Source organism: Anopheles coustani, chromosome X (genome assembly GCF_943734705.1).
Source record: "Anopheles coustani chromosome X, idAnoCousDA_361_x.2, whole genome shotgun sequence".
In the NCBI taxonomy this organism is placed as follows: Eukaryota; Metazoa; Arthropoda; class Insecta; order Diptera; family Culicidae; genus Anopheles; species Anopheles coustani.
Window position 1 is genome coordinate 5364145 of NC_071290.1, and position 26517 is coordinate 5390661.

General features: G+C 46.3%; 1 protein-coding gene across 2 annotated transcripts; it reads left to right on the forward strand.

The window, feature by feature from the left end:
- The first annotated feature begins 3888 nt into the window (after positions 1 to 3888).
- On the forward strand, positions 3889 to 26220 carry LOC131268772 (uncharacterized). Of its 2 annotated transcripts, none has more exons than XM_058271046.1 (6): positions 3889 to 4012; positions 9566 to 9719; positions 10940 to 11154; positions 21309 to 21457; positions 21528 to 21786; positions 24133 to 26220. In XM_058271046.1, exons 1-6 carry the CDS (start codon positions 3937 to 3939, stop codon positions 24201 to 24203), a joined length of 924 nt encoding a protein of 307 aa, XP_058127029.1. In that variant the 5' UTR covers positions 3889 to 3936; the 3' UTR covers positions 24204 to 26220. The 2 variants fall into 2 exon arrangements, with proteins under 2 accessions (XP_058127029.1, XP_058127030.1); XM_058271047.1 differs by lacking the exon at positions 24133 to 26220 and adding an exon at positions 23657 to 23891.
- The last annotated feature ends 297 nt before the right edge of the window (positions 26221 to 26517 follow it).

The following is a 26517-nucleotide window of genomic DNA, read 5'->3' on the forward strand; positions in this document are numbered from 1 at the left end:
GGTCATCGAATAGCGACTACACGCTCGGTGATTACATCCGACTTCAGCTATTTGGAGCGAAATAAAACCTATCGTTCGCTCGAAAAGAAGGCGTACGGTTCCGGTTCGTGACTGAAGCCCGTTCAAATGTGCAATTGGATTAGCAAATGGTCAACTGCCGAGGGTATCGAACCCGTCCGGCAAAAGGTCACCAAGCATCGGGTGCGTGTGTGTGACACCGAGCAGAGATAGCGGTGCATCAGCGGACGCAGCCACGTCGTAACTGGTGCTGGCAGGTGTGCCCTGTTCGCCGTGACGTGTGCGTTGTTATCGGTAAGGGCGAAGATTTTGCCCATTTACTTTCGCTGCCACGAAACAATGTCGACTGTCGTCGGGAGGAGAGAGAGAGAGAGCGAGCGAGAGAGACGAGCGAGGACCTACAACTGTCATCGCAAGGATCGTCTGCTGGCGTCGATGACGGTTTCGATGATGGTTTTGCGAGAGCAAACTCTCTGAAGGCACACCCGAGTGCAGCATCCAGCCCGAGGTGCGGGTTCGTGCGAGCCCTCGGCGTTCGGGAGCGGCTCGGATGAGCGTCGGATTTCGGGTGTGCCGCGCGCTCGGATGCTGGACACGGACCGACCATGCCGTTCGCGCGAACGTTCGGCACACCGAAAAACAGGAGCCTGTCCCCCAGCGTACGACGGGCGCGCCGATCGAGTTGGATACAGCCTTCAGTTGGAACCGAATTTCGATCGCGCACGGACGCGCTGTAACCGACGCCATTTGACAGCTCGACGACGCATCGACGCAAGGAGTCGACTCAGTTTTAAGCAGGCGAACCGAGAGTGTGTGTCGTGCGGTTTCGCTAGTTTTTTTTTCGGTGAATTCGTGTTCCGGTCAGTGGCTAAGGTCTCCCGTGTCCGACAAGGGAGGGATCCCCAAAGGTGTGTGTGCTTGTGTGCCGGGGCGGTGTCCCGTGTTGTGTCGCACACACTTGGACGAGTTCCATCCAAGCCAAATGCCTGCCCCAACTCGAAGGAACTGATGGGTTATTGTGAGCGAGTGTGCAGGGGGACCTCTTTCGAACAGTCTTCATTTGCAGCAGCGTGTGGTGCAAGCCGATTAGGGACCTTCTCGAACGGGACGGACCGTTTTACGTCACACACGCCTCCATTGCTTCGGCGCTTCCGGGTAGAACTTTCCCAAGCAACCGGACCTGGAGATCCTCGGGTTCGCTCTTAAACCCTGCATCACTTCAGCCGGCTGCAAGTGACGGCCCGGACCTGCCACCAGCAAACACTACGGCCACTACGAGGGCGGTACCGATTCGGAGTCCTTTTTCCTTTTCCTTTTTTTAGCCGTCCCCTCTTTCCCAAGCTCCTGAGAAGCCGATCGGACGGTATAAAACCAAGCTCGAGCTGGATAAGTGAAAAAGCACACGGAAGGAAACGACAAAGCAATTAGGATGGAGCTGAGATTGAGCAATTGCGCTGCGTGATGGATCGGGGGAAAACCTACGACGAACGATGAGTAGAAACAGTTGCCAGCAGAGATAGTAGGAATGATTGAACAGGTGTTTGGAACAGCCCGTTCGTTCGACTTACTTTCTGCTGAACCAGAAGCACGAGTGGTGAGTCGAGTGACAGATGCTTCCTCCGTTCGAGCAACAAGCCAATTGAAACCGTCGTTCCACAGTACGTGCGATGAGGCATTAATTCACCAATCGGCGGATGGAAGAGAAAAGTACGGCAAGCAAAAGTGAAAACGCTGCCAGGCGAGGGCACACTAAGAACGAAACAAAGCGCACCGCACGAAATGATGAAGTGAACCATTTGGGTTCACGCGTCGGTTGAGCTGGAAATGGTGCTTCAAAAGAAAAAAAAAAAAGCAAAAACACAAAAAGTTGCACGGAACGTGAGAAATAAAACTGTTATAAAAATAATGGAACCAGAACAGAACGAAACCGCGTCGCCTACAATCGTTGCTGCTTGACAAGCGCGCGCGTATGAAAATAAAATGTGTCAAAAGCGGAATGAAAAGAAGCTTCCTCCCGCGAACGGGGAGGAGGACCGGCGGGGGGGTGGAAATTCAAAACAACGGAACGGAAAATCCGCATCCAAACCGACGCTACGCAATGAATGTCGCTGTCAGTGACATTATGGCAGGCGCTAGCCGAGGACTATGCTGAGGATGTATAAGTAGGGCGACGCAGATGCTGGCCGTGCGATAGATATACAATGGGATAACAATGGACGAAACAAAAAAAAAGAAAGGAAAAGCTTCTGGAGCGTCTCATCCCCACCGAAAAACACACATAAATCCCGCAGTTCAAGCATCCGGCCACTTTTTCGCATTTACCAACATTTCCTTCCGGACGGGCGTCCAGCGGGCAACGTCGGGGCTGAGCTGGTGTTCTGGGAGTTGGTCCCACAACTGGTCGTGCGAGATACAATCGTCCCCTACGCGAGCTGGATACCCCGACACCGTCACACCGTCATCGAGCTGCAGCCGGGCGAAAGCTCGCTGCGCCGTCGAGTCAACAACTATCAACAGCAAACGGGCATGCGGTTCAACTGTTCGCGTCGGTGAAACCTAAGGTTTTTCCTGCAGAATTGTGTGCCTAATGTTCCGGTTCCAGGCAAGGTCACCTGAGACGGAATGCTGAAGAAGCGCCACTTCAGGGGAGGGGTTAGGTTTTAATTTTTGGCTCCGTGTTTGGACCGGTTCCTGGTTCAGGAGTTCACAGGCGGTTTGGAACCTGAGGAACCTGCTATGCAACCGGACTGCGGTTTTGCTGTTGCTTGGATGCTGGTGAACTCTGTGCTGGGTCCCCTGGGTCCCCAGCATATGCGACAGATAAGTCTTCCCATTTGCAGCTGCAGCTGCAGCTTAATGGTGCGACCTTAGCAACGAACAAACGCTTCGTCTACGGCGTACTCTACCAGTGTTTTAAAAGGGCAGGCAAACTGTTGGAGCAGTTCCAGAATGGGCCCCTCAAAATAGCTCCAGCCCACTTTCACTGCTAGGTTTTTGATACTAATTACGATAACGGCGCTGGATTATGCGAAACTTCCCCTTCCCCAAAAACCCGGCTGGAGTTGGAGGTGTGTGTGTGTTTGCCTTCCGGAAACACTTCGAGAGGTTCACAAAAGGTCACCGAAGAGCCCTGCTCCTAGCCTTTTTGCCCGGCCTGATGTTGGTGATATCCGTTTCGTCGACCGCAAAAGATTAGTGTTTCCGTTACGGATAATGATTATGCCCCGGGAAGTGTGGCGGTTCGGTGCTGTATCTCGGCCGTAAGACAAGCGTTGCTAATCCCTTATATATAGGCCACCGTTTATTTCCGTCTCCCCCCACTCGCCACACCTACTTGATGTTTTTTATTTGTTGGTTATTTTTCGTGGTGTCTACTTATAGCATCAACTCGTAGTTTACACCATTCCTCGGTTCCTGGCCGGTGGGGGTTTTTTTTCCTGGGATTTTGCCTCTTCAGAACCCTCGATTACCAGCGAGATTTCTTTTTCTTTCCCGTCCCCGCAGTCGAGCAGTAAAAAGAACACATAGCCACAAATACCGAACAACTACCCAACAATGGCAATAAGATGCACATTACCGTAGCGAGTGAGTGTAGGGAGTGAGTGTGTAGAGTGTAGGTGTTTGGTGGAACGCCCGGAAGGGATATTACTTTCATGAGCTTGGGCTGGCCAACTCGGGTGTGAGTGTGGGTGGTGTGTGCTGGCTCCACTATAGTGTTGATTACCGTTTGATGAAGTGAAAACAACGACCGAGACTCCGCGCGCGTATCCCGTTTCGACTGTGTCGTCCGGCTATAGAGACCGCTGTTGTGCCTGTGCTCAACGTGCCGTATAAGCGACGAATCGACCAGAGGTTTGCTGCGGGTTATAGCTCCGTCCCCAACACTGTTTGCCCGCTCGTAGGACTTCGTCGTGCGCGATGGGATTCCTACCCGCACTCGACAGGATGGCGCACCTGAAGGTTAACCTCGCCACAGTCGTTCTCTTGCTGCAAGGTAAGCCTCACAGCACCACACATATGCCGTGCCTCGTCCTCCACAAGGCAGTGGCCGCTTGCCGTTTATCTCCCAATCGAAACCCTCCCCCACGGCTGGTACGACAAGTGATTGATTGGAAATAACTGATTGGATTGATATTGACGTTGCACCTTGCCACTTGGAGAGCTCCGCCGTGGAGCTTTGAATGCGAACCCGACAAACAACTGGCCCAAGACGCCGCCCGTGCTCGCACCAGGGCTGCGGTTGTGCAAGCATCGGCAGCTTAACCTGCCCCGGAGGTTCGTGACAGCTGCGGGATCTGCTGTTGATTTTACGTTAGCATCTGACGTCGACCCCTCGGGCAGGTCCCCCTGCTCGTCGGCGTCGTGACGGCCCTAAATCAAAACTATCTCCACTCCAACACACCGACACAGACACATGACACCTAATCTGTCCAGAAGATGGCCTCAGGTGGCTCCAGTTGTGAACCGGTCATAATAATATCAACAATGGGTTTATAGGTTTGCAACCTTGTCGGGCGTACAGTGTAGCTATTTGTAAGCGATTCACTTCTTATCCCTAAACATCTTCTATGTGTTTAGTTTGCTTCGGAGGGGTTGATATCGACGATCTGAATTTAACACGTTAACTGCCAAGCGTTTTTAGCACACATTTTTAGAACAATCTTTTTTAATATAATTTGTTTATAATATTTATTAAACCAACGATTTTTGAAGGCTAAGCAAAAACTTAGCTTCCCAAAGAATTGATATAAAGTATTACTATAATTTTCATGTTGCATTTATATTTATTTATGTCTGCTGCCTGTATTTTATTCTTTTATCGTTTGTTCATTTTATGCTCTTTGATTTTTATGTGTGTTTTGCAACCGACTTACGCTTTTGCTGCATTTTCAATTACATCAATCAGTTTGTAAACAAAACTTCAATCAAAATATGATCGCGTAAGCAGTAAACTTCCCGGGCAAAAGTGGGTGACAGCAGCAACTAGTTCTAAAAAGATTGCGACCCATAAAGAAATGAAAATGGTACATAAAAAGTATAGTAATATTAAAAATAAATTATGTGGGAAGCTACTTTTTTGCTTGGCCTTCGAAAACCATCGGTTTAACAAGTATTATAAACAAATTTTAATTAAAAAGATTGTGCTGAAAACGCTTGGTACTCAACGTGTTAATAGTGAACCAAATAATAGTAAACCAAATTTCAGTTGAATGGAAATTTAAACAGTTTATTTGTATGATTAAAAAAAAAAACAATTTTATTTGTATGAAATGGTTTATTTGCATGAAAACCAATTTGTGAACAGGGAAACGTGTATCCTACAATGGTTGTTAATTAGAATAAGTGGTAAAGAAGCGTGGGATTTTCCCTACCAATGGAACCGATTGATATGTTTTCGTTATAAACAAACCGCATGATTTGATTTCGTGTCAATCGAATAACTCATTATGAAAGTACGTTTATAGTGAACTATTTGCGGTACAATGTTTTGCTGTAATAACTGATGATAGTTCCAGCAAATTAATTAACCGAGCTGTTAGCATCTCTCCTCTGTCGATTGTGTAAAGTTTTTCATCGTCACTGTTCGGGGATTTGGTACTGTTGGCATTTGCGTGACAAACCCCCAGCTTGTTTGATTACAACCGCTTCCGCGCGCGTGTGTGTGTGTGTGTGTGTGTGTGTGTGTGTGAGAGAGTTGAGGACCCACTCTCGGTGTGAAATGTCTCCCCTTACGGCCGTTCGGTTGGTAAAGTGGAAAAGATAATCGATCTACACTTGGCTGCCCCCGGAAGCGGACCCCTCAGCGGTGGCACCCGGTATGACTACCCCCCCCCCCTCCCCTCCCCCTCTCCATACTTTTCCGGCAACGCACTCATCAACCGTTTGGTGCTATTTTGCGCGACCACTTCTTGTCGACGAGCTCGGTTTTCTTTATGCCACACTTGAGCGACGCTTCCGTGAGAGGAAAATGGCGGGCGAACGGTGTCGGGCACACTCACTGCAAACTCTCCGAAAGGTCCTGGAGCTACACACAGCTCCCCCATGTCCCATCCCCTCACTCCCGCCGTTCAATCCGACCATTAGCAGCCTTTTTGTGGTTATTGCCTTTTTTCATTCTTTCTTCCCTCTGTTTTGAACCCGGCTCGGAGGATGATCCTTTTTTTTTTTTTTAAATGTTTCTCCCTCTCTTCCGCCATCCCTACACTGCGCTCGCTTGTTCAATTTTAGTTTCTAGTTTTTCCCATATTTTTCAGTTCCGTTTTCCTCGTGCCAAACCGCTCCAACCGGAGGGTTTTTCCACTTCCTCTGCGGTCGTTATCTGCCGAACGCTGTACACTGCGTTTTTTTCCTAAACCTCCCCCCCCCCCCCCCCCCCTCGTTGAGGGGTGACGCACGGGCACACACACACACTAACCTTCGTGCCATAAATCATGCTGACAAATTACTGAGTGACAGTTTTATTTTCCTGTCGCAATTAGTAAAAATAGCTCGCCGAGCGTACGAGTCAGTCTCGTGTAGGGGGGGAAAGAGAAACACACGAATATAGATAGCTGACAAAATTGCAACAAAAAAAAAAAAAATAAGGGAAAGAAACCCGTCCCCACCCCGAACGGGGGACGGGTCGACTGTCAGAGACACCAGTCCTGGCCGCAATGTCGTCGGAGCGCGCGCGTGGCTTGAATCAAATCCGCGTTGCGTTCGCTCATTTCGCATCCCTCCCCCCCCTCCCAACCCCTCTCCCACTAGCGCCAAAAAGCCACACTAATCTTTTATTTGCCCGACACGGTGTGCCGGTGTCGCTGGCGTACCGGTTATGGTGGCATTACGTGGAAACGGGCAGGTAGAAAAAATGCGTCGCGCTTTTCCCCTTCGGAGAAAGCCATCCGGGGCCTTCGCACACGCTGGGAACGGGAGGAACGCATGAGGGGTGCGCATCACAACTGCCTTTGCTTAAAAGATATCAGTCACACACGTTTTCACGCCGGAAAGGAAGACGGTGGGAAAGTCTTTTTGGTTTAGAAATGTGTTTTATGTTAGTGTTTTTATAGGATAAATATGTTAATCTATTGTTATAATGTTTTGTTTTTGCTAAAACTGTTTTCCTTTTTTGCTTTTAAAATTTCTATAAAAAAAAATATAAAATTTACCTTAAACAGTTTCTGAATTACAACTTCATTTAAATAATTCTACCGTGTTAATTATGTCTTCCATTTACTACATTCCTAATAGTTATTATCTCATTTGATTTCTCTTAGGTCGATCTTTTAAAACTTAAGGGCTAATCTTATACATTACAAAACAATAAATTGTTGCAAAACCCATATTAAATGTTTAAGAACTGTCTTATTTATTGCCGAAGTTGGAATGCATTTAATTTAGAATCAAGAGACAACTCTGGGGTCGTGAGAAAGGATTAGATTTTTGCGTTTCTCTTATTTCCACTCAATGAAAGTTTCTCTTATTTCAATAATAATGAAAGTAGAAAAACACTATCGGCACTCAATTTGCGAAAGGCTGGAGTGGAGTTCGGTCAAAACTAGCAGCAAAGTGAAGAACGAGGTGGGCCATTTTGTCACCCTCTCCTCAAAAAAAAAAAAAAGAGTGCGGCGGTTCACATTCCGATGTGCGAAATCGCCCCCTCTCTCTCTCGCTCTCCGTTCGAGACCCCAGCGTGCCCGAGTGGTCGGGATGTTTGTGAGGGAATTGTGATGGCATTTTAACCCCCTTCCTCTGCCTCTTCTGTATCCCTCCTCCTCCTTTCTTCCTGCGAAAAAAAGGATCGCCCTGTCGATATATATATATTTAAAGTTGTCCATCGGAACGGGCAAGCCGGGCGTGGTGGCGGCGGAGTGTCGACAAAATGATCACACCAGCCAAGTGCGGTGATGATTGATGGTGCCGTCGGTACGATTGGCCGACCCTGGCGAGGGATGGCCCCGCTGCCGACAACGGAAGCCACTCCGAAAACGCCACACGGAACAAAACGCTTTTCCCGACGATCGTTCCGGCTGTTGGGGGCGGGTTGCAAGGGCAACGGGGGCCGGGGTCGGTGGAGTTTAGAGGTTCTAGTTTTGTTCAAATTTTAAATGCACCCTACGGGTCGCCGCGCTGCCCCCCCGAACACACGCTCTTTTGTCGAACGCGAATGGAGGCGCCCAGTCGTTTGTACTAGCTGACACTCCGAACGTCCGACACCGCCCTCCGTCCGTGCTCCTTTTGTTTTACCCGAACCCCACCATCCTCCCCTCACCCCACCTCCCCTACCTCGGCACCGTTTGCCCCTTTACCGTTGGAGTGCTGACCTCGTCCAACTCGAAGCGCCGATTCGTGGGAGGTTGTTTTGTTTACTTATTTCTTTCCCCCAAAACACACACACACACACACACGTACCCAATCTGCATCGAAATATTCCGAAGGCGATGCCTCTCGCCGCCAGCGGGCGCGCGATGTATTGCATTGGCATTGCAAATTGCAAATTCACTGCCCGAAAATCGAATGTTAATGGCATTGGTTTTTTTGGTGGGACCGGCAAAGGCGGGAGGGACATACAGACAGTGGCGGCGCTCTATGTTCTGCTGCGTCCTCGCTCGGTGACCCGAATGACAGCTCCCTCCCCTCCTCCCCCCCGTAAGAGGTGAAGTAGATGGAAACCACGTCTGTGCAGTAAAACCCAAAACCAAGAGTGGAAGACGAAAAATCAAAGCTGTAAAAACTCCGCTTTCTATTGAGCAACAGTGGACACAGGGGCTGACGGTGGTGGTGGGGGAAATAATGCTGTCCATTTTCAATACCATTGGACGATCCGAAATGATGGGTTCAACGGACACAGACAAACACACACACACACACACACTTGGGGCAAATTGGATTAATGTTTTCCAGTCTGTTGCACGCGAAGTTTGCGTTCGATTTTTGAGCATTATTGTTGGTCGCCTACAAACGTCAACCACGCATGAATTTCTTTCCTTCTTTCGACTCGTTCCACTGTTATCTTTTAATTATCAACTGAAATATATTTTAGGATTTCGTTTCCGAACGAATTAATTCGAGCTGAGTACCGAGCAAAGCATTTGTAATGCTTTTGAACGCAAAATTGTGACAAGAACAGGATATTGTATTTATGTATCCTTTTAAAAAACTTTAGCAAAATCAAACTTTGTTATCGTTTGTGTTTGATTTAATAAACAAAAACAAATAAGAGATTAGAGTAGAATGGAAAGCTTTGAATTCTATTGGTTGGAAAAAGATCAAACCATAACTGCAATAAGATTTATTTTACCAAATGTCAAAGAGTGTTTGGATTGTTTTTAATTCTTTTTTAATCTGGTTTTGTTCTCTTCTTAAACATTTGTAGTGAAGTGAATTTGAATATTGTTCTAAATACTTTACCGATTGGTTTGCAATGTCTTCCACTTGATTAAAGTACTGTTTTTTCCTTAAAGTTACCTTGTTTTTGTTTTTTTCCATCGCACAAACAACGATCGATAGCGCTTTTAAAGTAACTGCACAGCCGGAGTGACGCCAGTGTTTGCTTTCTTCTTTCCAGTGCTCAGCAACGCCCGGTGCCTGCAGCTGAAGGAAATCTCGGTGCCGGAGGTGGTGGACGTGCGGGAAACCGTCACACTCACCTGCAGCTACGACATGGGCACGCACAAGCTCAACTCGGTCAAATGGTACAAGGACGGGCGGGAGTTTTTCCGGTGAGTAGCAACGGGCGGGCTCCGGGTTTCGTACGTTTTGTGCATGTTTCAACAACATCCGTAGTATCGTTTCAAATGTTTTACCTTATTTGATGGCAGGTGTGACTTGATGGTAACCATTTTTAAGGGTCATTTCAAGTCATTTTTCTTATTTTGAGTCACAAAAGCAATAAGAAACGATAAAACAAAGTAAATTGCAAACCTTTCGCGTCAAATTAAGTCAACATCTAATGACGAAGGAAGGAAATAGAGTTAGAATAATAGAACGTCGACTTTAACATTAGTGTTGTGCCTTAAGAATCTTTAGGCAAGATTCAATCAAATGAGTCTTTCACCTAAGATTCATTCAGATTGATTCATTAATCTTTTGGGATTTGAATCTTGAAACATTAATGACTTTTTCGAAGCCTTAATGAACCTTCATGAATCTTTCAGGAATCTTCATGATTCTTGCATTGGTGTGGGTCAAGCGTAAAAAAAAAACATAATCTATCTCTTCCCATTTTGCCGGCATTACTTGTCTGTATTTCAACATTAATGAATCTTTGGGACTCATGAATCTCTCATTGAAAGATTCATGAATCTCTTGCATGATGCAAAGAAACATTGAACTGAACTTAAAGTGTGTTATACAACATTAACACGTTCCGTACCGCGTCACCCAAATATTGGTGACAGCAGTTTTAGTACAAAAAAGTTTTTAACCCATAAATAAATGAAAATGCAACATAAAAATTATTATAGTATTTTATATAAATTTTTGGGAAGCTAAGTTTTTGCTTGGCCTTCGAAAACAATCGGTTTAACAAATATTATAAACAAATTGTAATTTAAAAAATTGTACTAAAAATTGTGCTAAAACGCTTGGTACGGAACGTGTTAACACGTTGACTGCCATGTCACCCAAAAGTGGGTGACAGCAAAACTCAGTTCTAAAAACTTTTCGACCTAGGAATAAATGAAAATGGAACACAAAAATTATAGTAATATTTTATATCAATTCTGTGGGAAGCTAAGGTTTAGCATAGCCTTAAAAAATTGTTGGTTTAATAAATGTTATAAACAAATTAAATGAAAAAAGATTGTTCTAAAAAAGTGTGCTAAAAACGCTTGGCAGTCAACGTGTTAAACATGCATAACTGCTTATGAAAGATAAAATAATAATTTTACGTTACTACCATGAGCCTTGTTACTAACTGTTGCCTTTTACTTTCCCCCAGCTACTCACCGATGATGCCAAGGAGTCTGATTTACTTCGAGGTCGACGGTGTGACGGTGGACCGGAACTCCACGGAGCAGATCTGCAACCAGTTCCTGTGCACCATCCAGCTGCACCAGCTGAACATTCGCTCCGGCGGCTCGTACAGCTGCGAGGTATCGGGCGACGCACCGGAGTTTAAGCTGGCCCACGGCGTCGGCAACATGACGGTGGCCGGTGAGTGACCATTTTTGCGTTTGGCACGATTTCGGAGCGGCAAACGGGATAGGCGATGATAACAATGTTGCAGCGCCCGGCGAAAGGTTTAAAGTGAAGCACTTTGCGCCTCGCTAAGTCGAGAGCGGAGAAAGGGGCCAAACGGTTATTCGATTACGTCGGACTCGCCCACTCGGTACTGACAGGTACCTGCTCGCAGGCATACGCTCCTTCTCTCCTTCGCCCTGCCCTTTTCGACAAACGGCTCCCGGCAAGCGGGCGACGGCCTTCGGGCCACAAAATCCCTTCCCAAATCCCAGCAAAGCAATAGATTATCGCCCTATTGACATGTGTTGAACCAGTTTCTCATTCCGATGCGGCAAACGCCGGTGCCGCCCCGGCGCTCCTCGGTACTATTTACAGGCGCTCGGGGAGCGTTGGGACTGGGCTCTGTAATCCCTGCTCTAATGCATACTTGGGCAGGTAATTTCAGCCGCAGCCCGGGAAAGCAAGGGAGCGGTAAAAGAGCGGTAGGGAGCGGGGGAGCGGCCCGGAAACGCTTCAGCACGGATTAGCTCAAGTGTACAGTTTTCTAATGGAGTCCCAAATCCGATAATACTATCTGCAATAACACTAGAATCCATTTCATTTTGTGAAGATATTTTACGAACCCGAGCGTGCCACGGATGCGGAAGGAGGGGAGGGGAGGGGACACTCACACCGGAAGTGCCCGGTGGGAAATGTGGGGTTTTCGGTCGACAATCGGCCTGGCTAAAGCCCAACATTCGAGCGTTCCACGAAACGTCAGGACTCATTGATACCGTTTCGGTGAAAGTCAAAACAACATAGTCGCTCGGTTGTACTCGGTTTAATGCAGCGGCATGTAACGTCCGCAGCATTGATGCTTGGGGAGTAATTATTCATAATGTGCCTCGATTTCCACGAAATAACTCTGCACGATCCCTACCGGTGATGGACTGTTACGTTTGTTTTTACAACATCGAAACTTTATTTGTAGTGTGAATATTTTCAATCAAGTTTTGTTTACAATCCATCAAACCGAGTGCTTTCAATCCACACATTAAAAATGTTTGCTTATTTTACCAATATTAAACATTTTCCAATTTTCCACACCGATTGCTAAGCGTTTTTACCATAGATTTTTAGTACAATTTTTTTGTGCACTGTTGATTGCATATCTCTAGGCGCAAATCTCGTGTAGCAAAATACCTCTGCCCACGGTGTGTACAACATTTGTTAAACCACTGGTTTTCGACTGGCCAAGCAAAGGGTTAACTTCCCACTAACTAAGTTAATTAGTTTTGAATATAACTACCGTATTTATGTTGCATTTTCATTTATTTATGGGTCAAAAACTTTTCAGAACGCATGACAGCTGGCTATCAAAAAAAAGTTACTCCTAAAAGTATGCAACTGAGTGTGCACGGGAATTAATTCCGAGTTGAAGTGAAATGAAATCAAAGCACAGTAAATTTGATCGATTTGATTACAGCTTCTCAGCCGACAATAGAGTTATGCTAAATGGAAGCAGCATTTACAATGTTGGGAAACAATTTTGTCGCGTATTGTGGAGTACAAAATGGAAAACAATCGTGCTGTACATGACGAGTTGACTTAGTCTTTCCTTATCGTTGTGTTTCTCCGTTTTCGTTTCCGTGCCCCTCGTTATGCTTCCCGGAAAATACATTGTTCGCAAACGCACAAAAAGGGCGGCAGACAAAGGCGAAAGACACATGGCGCATTCGGCGTTTGTGCGAGTGTTATGCCAGCTTAGGGAAATTAATTCGTTTCGGCATGAGTCTGTAGGTGTAGGTCGCTTGGCGTTCTCCGTTTTCCCCAGCGCAACGGCAAACGGCGCTGGTATTAGTGTGCCGCGGTAGCACATTAATTATTGAAAAATGATACGAAGGAAGTATTCCCCTCCCCCCACCGCCTCGCCCGTCCTTTTTCGCCGAGCGTGTTACATCGGGCAGGGCGGCGTGATTTTCCGCGTTCGTGCATAAATGAGAGAAATTTCCCGGAATTCACGGCTCGCGTCTTCGCGATGTCTTTCGGCAAAAGGGGGTGGGGGGGGGGGTGGACTTTTCGGAGAGAAAAGCGAAAAGGAAGAAAAGCTCATCATCCGCACGTGTCTTCGCGATGCGCGGGGAGTTGCTTGGGTTTAGTTTGGTTTTTTTTTTTTGCTGTAATTTTCCCACAAAAAAGGGAACACCGGAAAATCCATTCATCTATTCAACGACACGAACTACCTAGCGGGTTTTTTTTTAACGACGACGGTGAGGGCCTACGCCCGCTTTTGTTCGCCCGCGCGGGAACGATTCTCGGGCGCGGGTCGCATAATGAAAATAATTGTTTTCCAGCGAAACCGCGAGCCGGGTCCTTTCCTTTTCGGCGTCCAGGTAACACCAACCACGTCGTCTTAGGTGTGTCCAGTGGGGGGGTTTTTTTTTTTCGTTGCCTCAGCTTCCCGTTGTTCACGAGGAAAAACGAAAGCACTTCAAAACTATGTTGCTCCCAGCGTTTCTTCGGGGGCTTCGCGGTTTGAGTAATTGCACTCGGAGCTCGGACCGGGCAAACTGCTCGGAAAATGCCCCCCCCCCCCCACCCCATTTAGGGGAAAGCACTCGGCCAATAACGGGCGCCAGAGGCGAGCGCAACCAATTTCGAGTGCTCTTTGATCGTTGGCCTGCACTAACGAGCCACTCCAGCGAGCCGCCGTAGTGTTTTGGCAACCAACTTAGGCAGCAGTCTCTCTTCCCGTGTGTGTGTGTGTGTGCCCCGTTTTTTTCCTCCCGTTTTCCCCGTCTCCTCCCCGAAAGAGGGCCCTCGCTTTTAATTCGATCAAAAATGGAAATGCACCGAAGATGCAATGCCCGCCTCTTCAAATAAAGGACTCCAATTGGTGCTCGATTCGATTTTATTCGATTTCTGTCCGTCTTCTTCCGTTGTTGCACCTGTTTTTGTGTTTTTTTTTTTTGCTTGCTCGCTCTGAGGTCTCTGAGGAGATATGGTGCCATTTTTCCGTGCACTTAGGCACACCCAGCTGCAGTGTGTGTTTCTCTATGTGTGTGTGTGTGTGTATGAAAAGCGAGAACCAAGAAAAAAGGCCTGTATGCAGCCCATCCTCCCGCATAACGATGTTTCCACTACCTTATTCGTAGCGAATAACAATAAAAAACAAATAAAAAAGACGGAGAAAAAACAACAAGAACCAAACAAACCAAAAAGGGGAAAAAAATGAAAGACAGAAAACGTAGCAGCAGGTAGATTAAGATGGAAAAGATGGAAAACGCAACATCATAAACGAAGCGGATGCAGTATAAATATGGAAAATATGCTTTACGTCACGATACATACACCGGGTAAAGGAAATCTTGTTGTCGGTGAGGGGGGAGGAAGGCAACAAATAAAGTAACATTAAAGACCATCAAGGGGGGGGAAGAAAATGCGAGTTCCAGCGTGCGGGACAAAGAGAAATAAACAGAAGGAGTGGTGAACAAAAAACCTTCGGAACCAGTCGACACAAAGGAAGGATTTTTATTTTTGTTTGCTTCGTTGGCACGCCACGGAAACCCCCCCCCCCCCCCCTTCCCGTTGGGGTGGGGGAGGGGACGATATAATTTTAAATCTTCGAATTATTCCACCACCACCACCACCACACATACACACGACGACGTCGAAGGCACATTTCAGACCGAACAAAAATCGACAGGGCGAAAGCCTTCCGAACGATAGCCATCGATTGCTGCCAAACTTCTTTTTTCCCCCCGGTGTGTGTGTGCTTTGGAGAGAGAGAGAGGGTGATGAATGTGATGGGGGGGAAGGCTCGTCGAGTGGTGGACGCCGCATGTCTGACGGTTGTTGAATAAAAGAGCAAAGGCTTTTTAGCATTTGACGATGATCCTCCGAACGGCGAACGGTTTGAGCCCCGGGAAAATCCCCCCCATCAGAAGGAGAAGAAAGTTTGAAGGGGGGGGGAGGGGATGACAGGCAGGATGAGATTTGATTATTATTATCACATTCTCGTGACCCCCCCCCCCCCCCCCCCCCCCCCTCACCAGAGAAGCAGCGACCAGATTGAACCAGATTTCCTGCATTCTCACGACTGTCAGCTTGTTGGGAGCGAATTTTCCTCCCCCCTCCCCCCCCGCTCCGCACCCCAGTCGGTTTTTCGGCCACCCCGGAGGCATACTCCACCCCCCCCTTCTCGCTGTTTGTGTATCTGTTTGCTCCTGTGCGGGCCCAGAAGCATCTTTTTCTGCGTCGTTTCTTTTCCCAACGTCATGCCTTTATGGTTGTCCTTTATGGTTTTGCTAGCCTAAGGCGGAGTGGGAGGGAAGCGGGAGGTGTGCGACGAAGCCGAGAAGAAACAGAAGGCAAAGGAGCCTCGGATAAAGGGGGGAGGGGTGGGGGGGGGGGGGAGAGCAACGAGACCAGCAAAAAGGACACCACGGCATGCCTTTCATGGCTGCATGGAAACATTAAGGCCACAATGGGGGCTTCCTGGTGAGCTTCCCCTCCCTCTTCTCACCCCTCGGCAAACGTAACGAGCCGAAACGAAGCCTCCGAGCCCGCTGTTGGCAGCTCGCCCTCTCTGTGTGTGTGTGTGTGTGTGTGTGTGTGCGGCGAGATGTCTTGCGTGCTTCGCTGACTCGCACTACAGGGGATCTCTATTCAGCCGTCTGTTTCGTCTTTTCCGTTTCAAATATCCAGGCCACCCCCCCCCCCCCCCCCCCCTACCACCCACAGCTCCTCCCCTCTCTAACAGACACACACACACACACACACATACACACAACGAATCTTTTATCATTCGAAAGCTTAATGTAGTGGAAAATTTATTGTTTCTTTACGGTGACAAGGCAGATTTTGGATTTGGCAGGAAATCACTTTTTCCTCGGTTAATTTCATTTCGCTACGCCAATCGTTTCATTTCAATTCCTTACCTCCCCCCCCCCCCTCCCTTTCTCTGGTTTTCCCCCTCCGCCACGTCATTGTCTTGTCGAGGCTATTGTTTGATTTGGTCTTCTCATTGCTCATCTCGTCCATTCAATTGCCAGCCTTACAATTGAATCGTGCGTGTTTGCGTGTTTCCTTTTTCCACCTTCCATTGTTGTTGTTGTTGTTTTTTTTGTTTTATTCTCTCAGTTTATTTTCCATTCTTACTCGCGCCTAGTTTTCCTTTCCCTTTTTTTTTTTTAACGAGCTTCTTGCCCTGGGTGAATGATCGTTCGTTTTCGTTCGCTTTCCATTCAGTTTGTCTTTTGTTTTACGACATTTAATACTTGCTTGTTGTTGTTTTGTTTTTTTTTTTGCTTTTTTGGTTTTTTTTACAGTATTGTCCCTCTGTTAATCACTTTCGACATGCACCGATACGCGAGGGGCGTCCTCTAATGGGCTGATGCAAGCGTGCTGATAAAGAAGAACGTCACTCAGAAAAGAAAAAAAAATACAATCTTGCCCTGTAACCGTTCGGCAACACAAACCTCCCCCCCCCCCCCCCACCAGGGCAATGTATCATTCACCACCGCACGCACACGTCTATTGTGTTTTGGGGATGTTTCGGGTGGATCGTTCGTTCGAAAGCGAAAGCGGTGCGATTTCTCGTTTGCCCTCAAAAAAAAAAAAAGAAAGAAAAAGGGAAAAGTAAATCCTCGCTCGAAACCGAAAGATTATGCGTCGATCGCGTTCGCGTTCACATTTTGCACACGAGAACAGAAAGTGAAGGGCCGCACTTGTGTCGGCTTGGCACCCGTCCTAGCCCAAATCCCACCCCCCCCCCCCCCCCCCACCGCCTCTTCCCTCGTCGCTTTTTGAGGCAATATCGTTGGATCGAATCGATGTCTCTCCCGCGTGCCGTCGATTTTGACAAGCGAGCGTTTCCCCCAGCGCCGTCTTTCACGGGCTTTTCCTTCCAAAACCACACGAAGCAAAGTGCTTTCGGTGTTTGGGTGTATGTCAAAAAAAAAAAAAAAAGAAAAAGAAAGAAAGAAGTAAGAAGAACGAAAGGAAATACAATCCTCGATTGAATCGACATCGACGGCTCGCGAAGGCGGGCTCGTTGGCTCTCGAGGCTCGATTACGCCGGTAGGGCGGTCCTTCCCGGTCCCAATAGTCCCACAGACACAGTCCTGTGTGTGTGTGTGTGTGTGCTTGTGTCTGCCGCAAAGGGGTAACTCTTCCGGGGTTTCCACTTGTTCAACCCCTTGTTCCTTCCTTGAGGGAAAATCCCCTCACGGGTAAACGTGATTTATCGTTGTAGAAAACAATTCCAACTTGTTCCGTGCAGGAGGATTTGGGTTTCTTTGTGGTTTATGCCACTTTTTCCTCCACCCACTCCTCCCCGCCACCCCCAGCCCCTGGGTTGGAAAATGCGACATTTTCGAGACACGCAAAATTTGGCGTGTAATTTGCAGGTTAACGGTGTTGGAAACGGTGCGTGTCACCTGCCAAAAAGGGTTGCAGTCTTAGATGTTTCTTGCCGTACGATGACAAACACTTGTGTATTTTTACCACCTCAAGCTGGTGAGTAACGGTTGCATTTGAATTTGCGAAGTTGTTTTTCAAATTAATTAGCCTTCTAAACACACGCACTAGATAGTTTCAACAATGATGTAGCGTACCAAATGTGTTAGTAAATAATAAACCCTAAATATTATCGACACTTACGCACCAGTGTGCGTTACAATTGCAAATATTGTGTTCCGCTAAAAAGTGGTTAAATCAAATTAGCAAACTGCACGACCCGGCTGAGTGATATTGAAAACTATCTAGCCAATATGAATTGATTTTGAATTAATTAGCCACGACACTTGCGCGAGGTGTAATTGGTTCGTTTGGTAAATATTTGTGCAACTAGATAGAAACACACAGGGACACACAAACACGCGGTGCTATTTAATACCGCACCCTTTTTTTTCTCATGGCAGTCTATTACCGCCGGCTTCAAAAATGTTTGTACAAGATTATGTGGGTTTGGTTTGGCAGTCGGTTGTCAGCGAAAGTGGAAAAACAAAGAGAAAAAGTAAAATAAATAAATGATATACACGCAACGGAATGGGAACTAAAACAAACAAAAACTAAAAGGGAAATAAAACAAACAGATAACCGCAGTCACAAAATCACACGCAAATGCTTTTGCGAGCAAATAGTTGTGCGTGTGGAATAAGTTTATTCAATTATCCTTGCATCGGGTGGACCGATGTCAGGAATGTGGGAAAGCAAAAGGCCAGTACATTTTTCACCCCGAAATGGTATGGCAACGTCGATGCTGTGGGATTTATTTAGGTGCGGTTGAATCGTAAAAAATCTATTCAAAGTTAGTTGTAAACAGAGTGTTATAGCAACATCACTAGCCTTAAAATATACTCCGAACACAACTCGACCAACAAACTGCCGACCGAACCGATCAATTTCGACCGATTTCCTATTGGCCGGATCCGGTTCCGGTGCGAAACTAATGAACCCCGATGGATCAATGCGCGCCATGTTCGCCCGCTTGTCATGTAGCGCACGCACGCACGCACGCAGTTTCGTCAAAGTCACGTCCCACTTTCCGTTCACGTTCACTTTCACGTTCCACCTCGCACGGTTCGGCCTGGCGCCGGCCCCCCTTTGGGAAAGTGTGGGGCTCATGGGAGAAAAATTAGTCATTGTTACGAGATTCATTACGCGTACACACCTTCCCGCTGTAGCGTGTCCTGTGTTTTCTACCTTCGCTTTGCTTCTTGCGTCGGTCGCTTTTGGTGTAAGTTTTGTATCTTTCGACGCCGGAAGTGAAATGTTCTTCACTTCACAAATATTATTTCTTAAAAACGGTTGCACTTTGTTGAAGAAATATCGTTACGTTGTGGGTGTTTTTTTGCATACGTGACTTATTTTATTTAAACAATAAATTGCTTACTTTCTAATTACATGAAGTGACGAACCTTGAAACATCCTACTGAAGCAGGAGCTGACAAAGAAAATTACAAATGGTTTCCCGCTCCAGTTTCCCTATAAACACGTGAGCTGTCATTAGTTCTAAAAAGTTTTTGTCCCACAAATAAATGAAAATGTAACTTAAAAATTATAGGAATATTTAATATCAATTCTTTGTGAAGCTAAGTTTTTGTTTAGCCATCAAAAACTGTCGGATTATTGAATGTTATAAACAAATTTTATTAAAAAAGATGGTACTAAAAAAGTGTGCTAAAACGCTTGGCAGTCAACGTGTTAAACACACTAACATAAATCTAACGACGATAGAAAACTGAGCTACTGATGAGGCGAGGACAACGGACTGATAACGATAAGCTCGCTCTAAATAGCTAAGCTCCGAACCCTAACATGTAAATGCGGCAACTAATTGTCATAACACACTTAATACAGTCTTTTTACAGTTTATTTGTCTAGAGATTTGATATGCTCTAGTGTGTTCTAGATGACCTGGGGTTAAGATTAAGATAAGATAAGTTTCTCCCATAATTGGAAACTCCTTTACGCCAGAAAAGACCATTCACTCCCTTTGTTACGTCCCGCAACAGTTTTTCGGTCCGATTCTTTCTTTCTTTCTATGCGTTTCCACCCAACTGTTGTTATCTATAGTTTTAACATAAGTGTATATTTATCTTTGTTATTTAGGTTCTAGACGGCTTAGTTTTATTACTTTTCACTTTCTTCTACAAACTCTATCGCTAATTTACACTTTTCTCCTTTTTTTTTTTAACAAATTCGTTTTGCCAAGTATTACTATTTTTAATATTATTTATATCAAACTCCGTGTCTGATTTCAACTTAAAAGTTGAACATTAAAAATAACTCGCGAGCGAATTCAATTACAAAAGATTTAATTCAGATGAAAACGTTATTGTTATCTTCATAAATAAAAGTCACAGCTTTTTTAAAGTAAAAATGTTTTGTTTTGTATTCAAATTTGTACAAACCTATTGTTGGTAAAAGAGCCCCTTTTTGTGTTGGGCTTTTCATCGCTCCCCTCCCTGGCAGCTGGTTCCGAAAATACTTAAAATACCGAAGGGCTTCACTCGAAAGGAGTGGGGTTTTGGGGGAGGAGGGAGAACTAAAAGCGGTACCTTGTTTTCTGACCTGCTTACACGGCGGAAGGCCGCGTGCTCGGAACAGAGGGTTTTCCTCGCGAAAGGGAAAGAACTAGCGAACGAGCAGATGGGAAGCATCACCACCACCACCACCACTAGCACCACCGTCTTCGTCGTCTTCGTCGTCCAGGGCGGTGGGGTGAGATAATTATGAAAAATTAGAAAGTTTCCGGCGTATTCTTAATTACGCCAAAAGCAACATTAATTAGCCATCAATTTGCACTTTTATCGCACGATGCTGGCTCTTCTTCTCTGGCGGGAAGAAATGGTGAAAGAACTTTGGGAAAACGGAAGCTACCGCGACTCTGCGCGCTAATAGTTGTAACTCAATCGTCCCCGTCCCGCGTCTTCCCCACCGCGTGCGCTGCAGATCGATAGCAGCCGAGGGACACGAATGTCCGAATGCGATTCCAGATTCCCGCTCCACTCCAAGCGAGAGGAGCTGTACGTGCCGGAGCAATCGGCGGCTTTCCTTCGACGGCCGGGGGGTTTTTCCCCGTCACGTACGCGTGATCAAAAGTGTTCCACTAACTGCTCGACTTAATTCGATCCCATTACTTCGCAAGTAAGCGGCGGTCCAGGTGGCTGGCTGCGAAAAGCGCAGGTGGGAAAAAGTTAGGTTAGGCCAACTGAGGCCACACCCGCTTCCTTGTGCGACCTCCGGTTCATTAGGAAAATGGGAAAGATTAATTGGTCGAACAGCTGAGACGGGTCGGCGGATATGGAGCCGGTACGCCGTATCCCTGCAGCGCAAAGGGGAGGCAACGGAGCCAAACGACTTGATTGATCTGCGCTGCGTTCCATTAGCTCAAACCACCGAACATTCCGCGCCATTAATTAATATTCGTAATCAATTTGCACTCGTTCGCTCATCGCCGAGTGCCGAGGCATGTTGCTCTTCCTGAGATTTTCCCACCGTCTGCGCTGCTGCTGCCGGGAAAAGTGTGCTGCTAATGATAGTTCATTCATTACTTCTTCAACCCCCCGTCCGCGTTACAGCGCGTTACGAGTGCTTACTTTTAATGCCTTTTCATCTCTCTCCCTTTCTCCTCCTCACAGTTTATCCACAGTTCGATCCGATCATTAACGGGCTGCAGCATAACGGCGTCCAGCATAACTATGCGCTCGGGGACTTTGTCGTTGCCAACTGCTCGTCCGATATGTCCAGCCCCCCGGCACGGCTCTACTGGTTCATCAACGATCGCAACGTCAGTATATCCCGTAAACGTGCGCCACTCCAACAACTAATACACCTCCCGGGTTTTTTTTTCCACCCAGGTTCCCTCCGACTACCTGCAGCCGCCGCACGAGACGACGGTGGAGAACGATGGCTTTCTGCTGCGCTACCGGACGCTCGAGATACGCTTCTACATCGACGAGAAGCGGCTCGGCAAGCTGAAGGGCAAGCTGGCGCTGAAGTGTCTCGCCCGGATCGACTCCATACCGCAGGCGACGCGCGAGTCGACGCAAATCATCTACATACCGACGACGGACGAGCTGCGCAACCAGAAGCTGATCAACTGGCGTGGATCGGATGGTGAGTACCCCGCCCTTCCGTGCCTCGTTGTCGAAAGTCAACGCGGACGTTTAGCGTAAAGAAATGCGAGATTTATTGAAAGATGAATGATATCGTTTTGGTTTCGTATCGAGAATCCGTATGAGGATATCATAATGATCGTCAGCTGAAGGACCTGCAAGAAATTGCTGGAGGCCAAAGTGAGAGGTGGAGATTATTAGGAGGTCACTACACACAGCGCGAAAATTGCCTTTGACATCGCGACTTGCGCAGCCCGACGCGAAACTTCAATTCGCTCAATTTCAACAAAGGTTTTTATATCACCAACTATATGTTTTGTTCTTCTTGATTCATTTTTACTTGATCCAGAAGAAAATAAAATTTCTTAACTTTATATTTAGTACTAATTCACAATTTCACTTTTACCTGTTGCCGGTTTCCATCACGTAAACAAACTGTTCATATACCACTAGAAAGCTCGGGAAAACAACCGATATTTTGGCAAAGCTGGGCTACTTTTATTCGTGCGTAGGGATGGTCGCGACGTCCCGCTGCAAAAGCAGATCAGTTTCGGCAGTATAATCACGCGAGACAGGTGGTAGAATATGGGTAAATACATATATACACCGTTTTCAAGTCCAGGTAAGCATCGTTCAACTGCTTCTGTAGCACTGTTCAACCGTAAGTAAACATTTGACGTCCAACTGAAATACTGTTGCCTATCTGTGCATGATCCAAACGTAAATGTATAAAGTTCAATCGCAACGAAACATTTGATGCCTCCGATGTCAATTGCTCGTTTATATTGCCCAGATTGAGTGAGATGAGATCGAAAACAATCATTGAGTGAGAAATCTGATGGTAAATAATTAGCTGCGGAGCACCCGAAATCCTTGAAAACTTACAACAATTGTAAAACTTCTTACGAAGATCAAGAATGTTTTACGCCGAATACAGATTATCATAAAATTTCATTGTGCCTGAATTACAAATTATATTTATTTTTATTCTAATGGTCTTTGCAAATGACATCAACAAAACGAAGTTAAACCTTTATCATGTAAACGTATCAGCTTGAATACATCAAATGTTTCGTTGCGTTTGAACTTTATTCATTTACGTTTGGACCATGCACAGGTAGGCAACAGTATTTTACTTGGACGTCAAATGTTTACTTACGGTTGAACAGTGACACAGAAGCAGTTGAACGATGCTTACCTGGGCTCGAAAACAGGTGTATTATAATGAGGCACAAACTCAGCCCATAACATTTTGTTGAATTTTGACATTGACATTGCCATGAAATTTGTTTAGTGTTTGGCGCTACTACATTTGAAAGTCACTGAGAAATCAAACTAAAACATACAACGACGATATTATGCTCCACCATCTCGTTCTTGTTGAAATGCAGTTTGTTTACGATTCGGCAACAGAAGAAAACCTTGGTACAAATATCGGTTAGAATGGAGTTTTATAACTGAATTAAATTTGTGATGAGTAAAACGTAAAAACCGATGTTTCGTGATGAATATTTCTCGTTTTGTTTGCCGTTCGTGTTTCGGTTCGCTTACATTTTATCCAACAGTCGGTTTATTTTCGTTTCGAATATGACATTTGACAGGAGCTAAAGCGAGATGGCGATAGTTTCGCTGTTTCTATACCTGGCGACAACGCCGGTCGCGGTTCACGACGCGACGTCGCGCGTCAATGTAGAGATCGTGTTATGCTCTCCAATGTACGGTCGGTGTTGGGTATCATGGTGACAGTGCGTCGTTCATATTCCCACCTCAAATAAACTGCATTAAAACACCAACTGGTTCCCTATTTCTAGTGCTGGTTTAACCCTTACCAATTCGGGTAACATCTTTCGGATTGCTCTCGTTCGTTGCAGCTGCTTACCGCGCAATCAACCCGCCTTCAATCAATTTTACGCTTGAAGACGATCAATACTAGTAGCCGCCCGTTTGCAAGGGACCGAAATGTGCAGTAAACCATGATACTGATAGGCATGTGCGAAAGTAAACAACGTGCACTTGACGTTGTATTTTGTGCTATAACACCTTCGTGTTTACGAAAGCAGTAGGCTTTGAAACTGATTTGAACGTTTTGATGTCTTCTCGAAGAGACAACGCTTGAAGCTTGCCAGTTTGAAACTGGATTAGAGAGAAAACTTTCCGAAACTTGCAATAAAAAGGTTATACTTAGTCCATGTCTAAGCCATTGGCAGTTTTTGTTTTCTCTTCCCGTACGGAAACGATGAGAAACAGTGTTCTATAAATCATATCACTCTGAACATCAGAACAAGGTGACATTGGATCGGCGGTCAGTAATGATTAGATAAACCCCCCTTTCCCGATCTCTTTACAGCTTCCACAGTGCACTGGTCGGTGGCTCCCCTGTGCCTCGTACAGCTCGTCGCCGTCCTTAGAGTGCTGTAATCTAGCTGTGCCGTGTCCAGCAAGCAACAAGTCTCCTCTTCAAACACCAGCAGCTGTCGGAAAATGCGAAAAGAGGCTGCGCAACCGAAAAACCGGAAACGAGCGCGTACCGGTTAAGCTAGATATTCTTTACACCAGAACTTGAGGGGGTGCAACGGAGGTCATACTGGAAGGAAGGGAAAGGAAACGATGGCCGATGGGTAAGCCACTAGTCATATACTCAAAACTCATAAACTAAACACACGGTAAAGATAATGAATGAGACAAACAAACTTCTAATCCTGTTGATATGTTAAAATTCGGTTGATAAATACTCGTTGATTTGCGATCAGTTGTAACCATTCTCCCAGCTCATGTTAACAAAAGTGCTGGCCGGGACCGGAAGCGAAACCGGTACGGTGTTGTGTATGCGTGTGTGGGCACTTAACCACGGCAAAACTAGAACTAGGCGGGCTAGGGTAAGAACGAACACATATTGCAGTTATCATAAGCGACGTTAGGCACATAAAAAAAAACACATACCAATAGTGAAGCGGTAGAAGTAATGTAAATATGGAACTGCTGCAAACATTTGACAAAGCAAAACAAAAAAGAAAAAGGAAAACAAAAACAAGGAAACCTAAACGAAATTAAACCAAAATGGAAGCAACATACAGTTATGTATTCCCTGGCTGCATTCGTTTCGTTTCGGAGGTTCGAGGTGGAAATAAGATTGATCGGCGTAGAACACGAAACGGTCCACTTAAAGAAAAACACTGCTAAGAGAAAGTATTAAAAATAACAAAATAATAATGCAAGCCGCCAAAAAATCCCGCTTTGCAAAAGCATACTGATACCTAAACATAACGAAACAGGAGGACGTGTTTAAGGTAGGAAAGACAGCAGGACACAAGAGCACAGGCATCGTTATGCTGAAGGCGAACGGAAAACTATCGTCAATCTACAGAACCATCCAAAAGGGGGGGAGAACGGAACACAACAATGCCAACACACTCCCGGGAGGAGAGAACCTTAAACACGAAAGCCTAGCAGTTAGCTGTAGCGGGGGGTGGCGGAAGTGAAATACGACAGCGACAGCGAGGTACTGGACGAAACGGGATGCGTGGAACATATACGAAAACCCGGTGTTAGATAGTTTTATAGATATTTTTCTACAGTTTAGTTAATGACAAAAGTTTACGGTTAGGAAAAGGCATATGGATATGCTGCTGGATGGTTGCGTGGGTGCGTGCGTACGCGTGTGTGGGTGAGGGCGAACGATGATGAATGCTTCGACGATGCCTCGGGGATTTGCACACGTGGGAAGGTAAAACTTCCGATAAAGCGCAACAGCATAATTTGCAACAACTTCGTTTTGTACCGAGAGAGAGAGAGAGGGAGAGAGAGAGAATAAAAGGTTCCTGCGAATGGCGGATCAAGCCGGAAGTGGCAGTAAATGATCTATTGCCCTTGCGCACCTTCCCGTACCCAACTTGAAGAAAGATATGTTTTCCACACACTCTTCACACCCACCCTGGAGCTCCTCGGACTCGGAAATCTAGGATGGTTGTGTGAAAGAAAAACTAAAAAAAAATAAATAAAATAAAATGGTGACGCAAAGCCAAGCGGGAGCCCGAGCGCAACGGTGAAGAAGAAGAAAAAAAACCGTTCACGAACTGTCACCAGCAGATACACCACTGACGGTTCACTTGTCGGCAGCTATCAGGCCCGTGTCAGCATGTTCGTTCCCAGGGAAGCGGCTGCGCGCGTCAAACTCCAATCATCCGGCGGGTGTTTTTTCCCCCCCCCCCCCCCCCCCCCCCCCCCCCCCCCCTCGAAAGGCGCGCCTGTCAGGCCGTGTGAGCCGAACGGTGTAAAAGACGGCACGGAATTTGTGCACGCTAGCGGACTACACTATAGCAACTACATCCTTTCGGGCCGGGTCGGGTTTCCTTCGCGGAACCTTTCCCAATTCGTCTGAACGTTCTAGAAACCCGTCGGGGTTGGGAGCTGGACTTAGCGGAGGGAGAGAGCTGTTTACTTCACATTCCGGATGAATTTCATCCGAACTGAGACGAAGAAGAATAACGCCGGTTGCGGTTGGTTGTTGACGACTGTTTCCGGGTTTTCGTGACAACAATAATTCTTCCACCACGACTTTTAACACTAGAATCCAAATTGTAGTCATTTTGACCCCAACGCAGTTTTCGATTTTGATATCTCGAAAACGGCTGAATATTTTTACAAAAAAAAAATAAGGCTTTTCTTAAAATCCAAAGCTATATGTAAAACAGTTCCGAGAACCCTAACTTGACTATACCTAGAATGCTTTTTA

Bases quoted from the DNA above. Each gene is read 5' to 3' on its own strand.
- LOC131268772 (XM_058271046.1), top strand. From the start codon at position 3,937: ATGGGATTCCTACCCGCACTCGACAGGATGGCGCACCTGAAGGTTAAC. The intron at 4,013-9,565 runs GTAAGCCTCACA...TCTTCTTTCCAG, and splicing joins AGTCGTTCTCTTGCTGCAAG to TGCTCAGCAACGCCCGGTGC. The intron at 21,787-24,132 runs GTGAGTACCCCG...ATCTCTTTACAG, and splicing joins CAACTGGCGTGGATCGGATG to CTTCCACAGTGCACTGGTCG.